The sequence below is a fragment of the Trichinella spiralis genome, assembly GCF_000181795.1.
Source record: "Trichinella spiralis strain ISS 195 chromosome Unknown Scfld8, whole genome shotgun sequence".
NCBI lineage: Eukaryota > Metazoa > Nematoda > Enoplea > Trichinellida > Trichinellidae > Trichinella > Trichinella spiralis.
In genome coordinates this window covers 73,702-82,345 of record NW_003526947.1, presented here as the reverse complement: position 1 = coordinate 82,345, position 8,644 = coordinate 73,702, and the positions used below count along the sequence as shown (strand labels likewise).

At 31.2% G+C, this 8,644-nt stretch overlaps 3 protein-coding genes across 3 annotated transcripts; 2 read left to right on the top strand and 1 right to left on the bottom strand.

The window, feature by feature from the left end:
- Nucleotides 1-98: 98 nt before the first annotated feature.
- On the bottom strand, nucleotides 99-175 carry Tsp_11703a (conserved hypothetical protein; the record flags this gene model as incomplete). The annotated part of the gene is made up of 1 exon (XM_003372666.1): nucleotides 99-175. A coding segment is annotated over exon 1 (77 nt), but the record flags the coding sequence as incomplete, so codon positions are not given.
- Nucleotides 176-3,364: 3,189 nt separating this feature from the next.
- Nucleotides 3,365-4,517, top strand: Tsp_11702 (hypothetical protein). Its single transcript, XM_003372665.1, has 3 exons — nucleotides 3,365-3,833; nucleotides 3,893-3,979; nucleotides 4,021-4,517. The coding sequence occupies exons 1-3, from the start codon at nucleotides 3,365-3,367 to the stop codon at nucleotides 4,515-4,517; spliced, it is 1,053 nt and encodes a 350-aa protein (XP_003372713.1).
- Nucleotides 4,518-5,009: 492 nt separating this feature from the next.
- On the top strand, nucleotides 5,010-5,819 carry Tsp_11701 (hypothetical protein). Its single transcript, XM_003372664.1, has 2 exons — nucleotides 5,010-5,117; nucleotides 5,622-5,819. Exons 1-2 carry the CDS (start codon nucleotides 5,010-5,012, stop codon nucleotides 5,817-5,819), a joined length of 306 nt encoding a protein of 101 aa, XP_003372712.1.
- Nucleotides 5,820-8,644: the final 2,825 nt, after the last annotated feature.

Genomic DNA, 8,644 nt, shown 5'->3' with positions numbered 1-8,644 from the left:
AATTTCAAAAACCCGTTCCCAAATTCATTTTTGTTTGGTCCTGCGTTTTGCATTCGAGAGTTATTTGAATCATTTTCTGTTCTGTTCATCATTTTCACAATGGCTGATATTTCTGAGCTGCGTTTTGTAACAAATCGTAGTGGAAGTACGTCTCTTGTTTCTCAAGGAAGGACATATACAAATTGAGATACACCAATAAACAGAGAAAACATTGGGTTTGCTCAAAAGTATGCGCTAAATATACAGTGTGTGTCCTTCGTTATTAAGGATTAGGTTACTTTGGTATAGGGCAGAGAAGGCTGCAAGGGTGTCATATGGACAAACCTGGATGTGACATTTGTGATCACGCAAAAGGATCACATCGAAAGCTGCCCAGTGGACGAGCATTTAGCATACAAAATGGAAAAAAAGGCGGTTTTGAAAAAACGACGCGCGGAAGAAACAAAATCCATCCTCGCCATTTACGATGAAGAAGTTTCCGCCGCGTCCGCCGTACCATCTACATCTGGCCATTTTCCGCTTTTTAAGCTAGTGAAGTCCACTATGTACAGCCACCGGTCAAAGCGATACCTAAAACTGCCTGAACATCGTCGGGACCAGCAAATCCCTGAAGCATTCAGGACAACAATGGCCGGTGAAGATTTTTTGCTGTGGCAGAATGCATCGAGTCATATATTGGTATTGGCTACGGGTTCTAACATTAGACTGATGGCAGTCAGGCGAACATGGGCATTTGATGGTACTTTCAAGGTTGTACCACAATGGTATCAAAAACTGTTTACCATCCATACCTTTTTGGCGGGAAAGCTGGTGCCAGAAGTCTATTCTTTATGTACGGATAAAGATCTTACGTCAATCTTAATCCACAAACAATAATTTGTGATTTTGAAATCTCTCTGATACCACTTTGTTAATATTGTTCACTATTATGTTGTTTATTGTTGTTGTTGTTGACTGTTCCTTACTGTTGTTGTTGCTGCTCTTGATTAGTGAAAAATCAAAATCACTATTTAATTTATTTTTGTATCGTATTGGTTTTTCTGAATTATCGCATGTGATATAACGTCACTCTGGTATAATAAAATATAGAATAATGATAAAAATTATTATTGAAAACGTTGATCACTATAAAGTATAAACTAAATAATATATTAGAAAAACAAAATTTCAATGAATGATAAAACTTATAAATCTTGATTGAAACAATTCCCAAATTAGGAATATTCTCATTATTAATGTTACGTCACCACTATTAAAGTTACGTAATCCTAAATGGAATATTTGAACCAATGAAATGAAGAATATTATAGCTAATCACAACTGAAGAGTTTGAATCAATGAACAATTAGATAAGGAAAAGTAATAAGACGACGAATTGAGGGTCCAATGAAATAGCGAGTTCAACGACCAGTAAGAAAAGGCGGTGAAAATTTGTCCCCGACCAACAGTGAATATTAATTAACAGACAAAATTAATTAAATGCTGTTCAGAAAATGTATTTTCTTGTATCAAAAGGTGGCACATTAAAATTTATTGAGAATTTATTGGAATTTTTTAGAAAAAAATATAAGGATAACTTAAAGCCCTTTCAACGAAAAATTACAAACCTTTTAAACGTATCTAAAACAGTAAACACTACAGTTATAATATTTTTGAAAATCTGTGTTTCAGGTAGTTGAATTAAATTAATTAGAAAGATTTGTTAAACATTTTAATCTTGTCAGCACAATTCATGATGATTTGTTCATCGGGGTACTATCACCAAATGGGACTATGAATGATTAAGGAAAACAAATGGTCATAGTATATTAAAACAAATTTGAATATTAGGCCTAAAAGTTTACTTTATTGTTTTTCAATTTTTACGAGCAAAAAAATGTCAATTCTAGTATCAACTGCTCTTGCATATTCTTTTGTACGTAACACAGTATCCCTGACCTTCAAAATTTCTTCTTTAAAGAATACTCACAATTCAGAAAGGAAATTCATCTAAAATGAGAAATCCTTATTACATATTTGATACAATTTTACATTTTTTGTGTTACAGTGCGTTTTAGCAAATTGTTTATTCGACCAAAAATACGATGTTATTGCAAATTAGATAGCAAGCAACAAAGGTAGCATAAAATTGCACAATATTGTCAACATCTTCAACGAAACATTTTTCTAATTCGTTACATTTTTACATGGGTAAAGTTATTTTCTTTATTATAATTATGAATTGTGGGGATAGTGAATATTAATGAATAACTCCCAATAATTAGCAATCATGTTAGCAATTTTGTTTTACCAGATTGTGATAAATGATAAATAAACAGAAATAAGTAAGACAAGTATTTGAATGGCTTTAGAACTACGCATCGTCGTTGAGTTTTAAGAAAGTTTAGCACCGGCAGTTTTCTTGTGTTATATGATAGTTATTAAACCATTTTTGGATTCTGTTTATTTAAAATGTACTGGATAATTCTTGCTGCAGCTTCACACAGCATGTTAAAGTGACATATTGAATTTGATCAAAAGATCAGAAAATTTTGATGCAAAGGATTTCATAGAAAAGATGCTTAATTACCAGTAAATGAAACTGTTGAGCATAATAAAATATTACTGTTTTATAATTCTTGAAATTTCATCTTGAAAGTTATCGAATAGATTTGTGTGAATGCATTTTGAAATTCCAAAATAGTAGTGCAATATAAATGAATAATATAATAATTTTATTTTTTCTATCACGCTGAGAATAAGCTATCCAAAATAAGATGAAATTAGACGTTGAAACTTTATGCAACGAGGCGAGGTTGTTTAACGCATCGGTTTTCAAAATTAAGCTTTTCAATTTTCATGAAAAGTTGTCCTATGAAAAATGATACGCTTGCTTCCTTCCTTTACGTTATTTGCTGTGGAGTGATCAATATTCATGAAGTGAACTTCAGTTTAAGCAATTACAGGTTATGGGCTTATCCTTGTTAAAGATTATTTCTTTCACAGGAAAACAGCTTGTTACTTCGTATTATTTTTTTATGTATTTACAAAATGATTCATTGTAACATAATTAAGCGCAAACTGAAGATGGCTTACGTAGTTTATAACATTATTAATGTTGTCAATGTTTATGAATCATTAATTATTCTTAGAGAAGAAAATGTTATTTTTCTTTCTGAGTTTATTACAAATGGAAAATGTAAAATTCCATTTGACTAAAAATTGGTGAACGTAAAAAATGGTAAAAACGCAACAATAAATAGTTTAAAACAGTGGTTCTCTAAAGGAAGTAAATTTTTTACCCTGCAGCTGGATGAGTCCACGGATATACAAGGTTTATCCCAATTGATTGCATTTATCCTTTTTGTATGGAACAGTGAGCCGCATGAGGATATACTGTTTTGTGAACCAATTATTTGGGGGTACTAGTGAGGAAATATTTGAAACTCTTGACGCTTATGTAAAATCGAAGGAGTTGGACTGGAGGAACTGTGTTGGTATATGTACGGATGGTGCACGGGCAATGTGTCGTAAGGACAGTGGTGTTGTGACACGCGTTCTTAGACAAAGTCCTAATGCTTCATGGACTCACTGCAGCATTCATAGAGAAGCATTGGTATCAAAAACTATATCAGACGATTTAAAAAATGTTTTAAACACTGCCGTGAAAATCATCAACTTCATTAAGAGTAAACGGTTACAGTCTCGCTTATTTGAAAAACTGTGCGAAGAGATGGGAAGCTGCCACAAATCTCTTCTTTTCCATTCTGATGTACGTTGGCTGTCAAGGGGTAAAGTGCTAACAAGACTTGTTGAACTCCGCGAAGAAGTTGCAATATTTCTGAAAGAACAAAGTGATTACTCGAAAGTATTGCGGGATGAGAAATTCGTTCTTAAGCTCACTTATTTGCAGACATATTTTCGAAATTAAATGAACTAAATTTATATCTACAATGGATGGACGCAGCTGACATATTTTCAGTACATGATAAGATTCGAGGTTTTATGAAAAAGCTTTATTTATGGAAAAAAATGTTAAAGACGGAAATTATTGTTGTTTCGAGACATTGGCGACTTTTATCGTCGAAAAAGTAGCGACACTAGATGAGGACTTAATCTCTATGATAGTTGCACATCTAGATTCGTTGAAAGAAAGTTTTGATTATTACTTCAGTGAAGAAAAGAAATTCTGTGATAAAAATATCTGGATTGTAAATCCGTTTCAGGGTGATGTTGTGGCTACTGGCATATCTACGAAGGCAAACGAAAAATTAATCGATTTGTCTGAAGATTATTCGTTTAAAGAGAGTTTTGATCGTAAGAGATTAAAAGTGCTCCTCTCTTTTACTACTTCGAACATGTGCAAAATTGGATTTTCAGCAATGATTGGAATTAAAACCAAATTACGAAATAAACTACAATTATCCAACACCTTGCGTCTAAAACTAACACATATTAGTGTGGACATCGAAGAAGACATCAGTCAAAACAGAAAACAAGCACATTGTTCCCACACACCGCATTATGCATCTCACTAATAAACATATACATTATAATCAGATGTATTCATTAAAAATAAATAAAAGTATAAAACTTATATGTTTTACTGAAATATATCCTTCCCTTTTAAAAAATGCATTGCAAGCCGGTGGGCCGCGAAAATTTATCGTGGACCAAAGTGGGTCGCAGCCCAGAAAAGTTTGAGAACCACTGCTCTAGTCAATAAAACAGTGTATGTGACGACCCCAACCCTGGGATCCCTTTTCACAATAAATTTTGAGAAAAAACAACAAAATGAATCCTGATCACGTAGCAGCATTTACGACAGCTAAAAGAAATTGATATATGACTATTTCCATTTTTTACATATTTTTATGCCTATTTTCACTATATTAGGTTGGTATTTCTACTGTATTTCTTTGATGAAGAGAAATGCTGATATTCATGCTATAATTTACAAGCTTTCAACTGAATATGCTTATTTCAGCTAAATGATCTGATCTAAGTGACTTGACAAACTGATGATTGATATGACTGCGGTTGCAAAACTTTTTTTAGCTCGTTGTTACTTTTGCCGTTGTGTGTACACTGTGAAGCGCTTACTCCATCCCTATTACTTGCAATGCACACCTAATTTGGTTTTCATTTTGTTTTATTGTTAATGGGATATTCACATAAATCACTAAAATCTATCCGCTTACACTCTAATTCTACTTATTTTTTCAGTCTTATTGATCGGTGCCTTTTAAAAAATCAAACAGATTTAAACTAGTTGAATTTTTTTAATAATCAATCGCAAATTGCCAGGCATTCAAAGTTAAAAAAATATTGTGGTTCAAGATGAAAAAGTCCAACTATATTTTTTCTGTTTAAAAATTAGGGGAATGTATATGTATATAAATGTATATACATGTATTATATTATATTACATTATATTGTTGTGACAGAAAATGTTAAACCAAAATATATATATAAAATGAATCATTATTGCAGTTGAAAAAATTTATTTCTCAATATATTTCTTCATTTTAATAATAAAAATATCATTTTAATATTTTAATTCATTTACTTTGTAATTCATATTAAATTGTTTTTAAAGAATTGAAAATTATCAAGAATTATTTTAGATATTTTAAAAGTAGAATTTATGCATTGTTTTTGCTTTAAATACAATTCATTTTTCATTTCATCGGGGCAGTGAACGTGGCGTAAGCGTATCACTTGCCTGGGGTTGTGCAGAGTTGTTATATCGGGGTTCGAGTCCTGATATGAAAAAAGAAAATTGCGGCGTAAAGCGCAGCGCAAAGACCGTGTGTAGAGCTAACAAGCAAAAGCTCTAATACACAAAACAGGGTTTGGGACGTTCCCAACCCTGGGATCCCTTTTCACAATAAATTTTGAGAAAAAACAACAAAATGAATCCTGATCACGTAGCAGCATTTACGACAGCTAAAAGAAATTGATATATGACTTTTTCCATTTTTTACATATTTTTATGCCTATTTTCACTATATTAGGTTGGTATTTCTACTGTATTTCTTTGATGAAGAGAAATGTTGATATTCATGCTATTATTTACAAGCTTTCAACTGAAAATGCTTATTTCAGTTAAATGATCTGATCTAAGTGACTTGACAAACTGATGATTGATATGACTGCGGTTGCAAAACTTTTTTTAGCTCGTTGTTACTTTTGCCGTTGTGTGTTCACTGTGAAGCGCTTACTCTATCCCTATTACTTGCAATGCACATCTAATTTGGTTTTCATTTTGTTTTATTGTTAATGGGATATTCACATAAATCACTAAAATCTATCCGCTTACACTCTAATTCTACTTATTTTTTCAGTCTTATTGATCGGTACCTTTTAAAAAATCAAACAGATTTAAACTAGTTGAATTTTTTTAATAATCAATCGCAAATTGCCAGGCATTCAAAGTTAAAAAAATATTGTGGTTCAAGATGAAAAAGTCCAACTATATTTTTTCTGTTTAAAAATTAGGGGAATGTATATGTATATAAATGTATATACATGTATTATATTATATTACATTATATTGTTGTGACAGAAAATGTTAAACCAAAATATATATATAAAATGAATCATTATTGCAGTTGAAAAAATTTATTTCTCAATATATTTCTTCATTTTAATAATAAAAATATCATTTTAATATTTTAATTCATTTACTTTGTAATTCATATTAAATTGTTTTTAAAGAATTGAAAATTATCAAGAATTATTTTGGATATTTTAAAAGTAGAATTTATGCATTGTTTTTGCTTTAAATACAATTCATTTTTCATTTCATCGGGGCAGTGAACGTGGCGTAAGCGTATCACTTGCCTGGGGTTGTGCAGAGTTGTTATATCGGGGTTCGAGTCCTGATATGAAAAAAGAAAATTGCGGCGTAAAGCGCAGCGCAAAGACCGTGTGTAGAGCTAACAAGCAAAAGCTCTAATACACAAAACAGGGTTTGGGACGTTCCCAACCCTGGGATCCCTTTTCACAATAAATTTTGAGAAAAAACAACAAAATGAATCCTGATCACGTAGCAGCATTTACGACAGCTAAAAGAAATTGATATATGACTTTTTCCATTTTTTACATATTTTTATGCCTATTTTCACTATATTAGGTTGGTATTTCTACTGTATTTCTTTGATGAAGAGAAATGTTGATATTCATGCTATTATTTACAAGCTTTCAACTGAAAATGCTTATTTCAGTTAAATGATCTGATCTAAGTGACTTGACAAACTGATGATTCATATGACTGCGGTTGCAAAACTTTTTTTAGCTCGTTGTTACTTTTGCCGTTGTGTGTTCACTGTGAAGCGCTTACTCTATCCCTATTACTTGCAATGCACATCTAATTTGGTTTTCATTTTGTTTTATTGTTAATGGGATATTCACATAAATCACTAAAATCTATCCGCTTACACTCTAATTCTACTTATTTTTTCAGTCTTATTGATCAGTGCCTTTTAAAAAATCAAACAGATTTAAACTAGTTGAATTTTTTTAATAATCAATCGCAAATTGCTAGGCATTCAAAGTTAAAAAAATATTGTGGTTCAAGATGAAAAAGTCCAACTATATTTTTTCTGTTTAAAAATTAGGGGAATGTATATGTATATAAATGTATATACATGTATTATATTATATTACATTATATTGTTGTGACAGAAAATGTTAAACCAAAATATATATATAAAATGAATCATTATTGCAGTTGAAAAAATTTATTTCTCAATATATTTCTTCATTTTAATAATAAAAATATCATTTTAATATTTTAATTCATTTACTTTGTAATTCATATTAAATTGTTTTTAAAGAATTGAAAATTATCAAGAATTATTTTAGATATTTCAAAAGTAGAATTTATGCATTGCTTTTGCTTTAAATACAATTTATTTTTCATTTCATTGGGGCAGTGAACGTGGCGTAAACGTATCACTTGCCTGGGTTTGTGCAGAGTTGTTATATCAGGGTTCGAGTCCTGATATGAAAAAAGAAAATTGCGGCGTAAAGCGCAGCGCAAAGACCGTGTGTAGAGCTAACAAGCAAAAGCTCAAATGCACAAAACAGGGTTTGGGACGTTCCCAACCCTGGGATCCCTTTTCACAATAAATTTTGAGAAAAAACAACAAAATGAATCCTGATCACGTAGCAGCATTTACGACAGCTAAAAGAAATTGATATATGACTTTTTCCATTTTTTACATATTTTTATGCCTATTTTCACTATATTAGGTTGGTATTTCTACTGTATTTCTTTGATGAAGAGAAATGTTGATATTCATGCTATTATTTACAAGCTTTCAACTGAAAATGCTTTTTTCAGTTAAATGATCTGATCTAAGTGACTTGACAAACTGATGATTGATATGACTGCGGTTGCAAAAACTTTTTTTAGCTCGTTGTTACTTTTGCCGTTGTGGGGTTTCACTGTGAACGCTTACTCTATCCCCATTTACTTGCAATGCACATCTAATTTGGTTTTTAATTTTGGTTTATGGTAAATGGGATAATTCACATTAAATCACTAAAAATCTATCCGCTTAACCTCTAATTCAACTTAATTTTTTCCAGCCTAATGATCGGGGGCCTTTTAAAAAATCAAAAAAAATTTAAATTAGTTGAATATTTTTTTTAATAA

Excerpts from the sequence above, each read along its gene's own strand:
- Tsp_11702 (XM_003372665.1), top strand. The coding sequence starts at position 3,365 with ATGAGGATATACTGTTTTGTGAACCAATTATTTGGGGGTACTAGTGAG. Across the intron at positions 3,834-3,892 it reads AATATTTCTGAAAGAACAAA|ACATATTTTCGAAATTAAAT; the intron begins GTGATTACTCGA and ends ACTTATTTGCAG. Across the intron at positions 3,980-4,020 it reads AGTACATGATAAGATTCGAG|ACGGAAATTATTGTTGTTTC; the intron begins GTTTTATGAAAA and ends AAAATGTTAAAG.
- Tsp_11701 (XM_003372664.1), top strand. The coding sequence starts at position 5,010 with ATGACTGCGGTTGCAAAACTTTTTTTAGCTCGTTGTTACTTTTGCCGT. Across the intron at positions 5,118-5,621 it reads TGCAATGCACACCTAATTTG|AATTTATGCATTGTTTTTGC; the intron begins GTTTTCATTTTG and ends TTTTAAAAGTAG.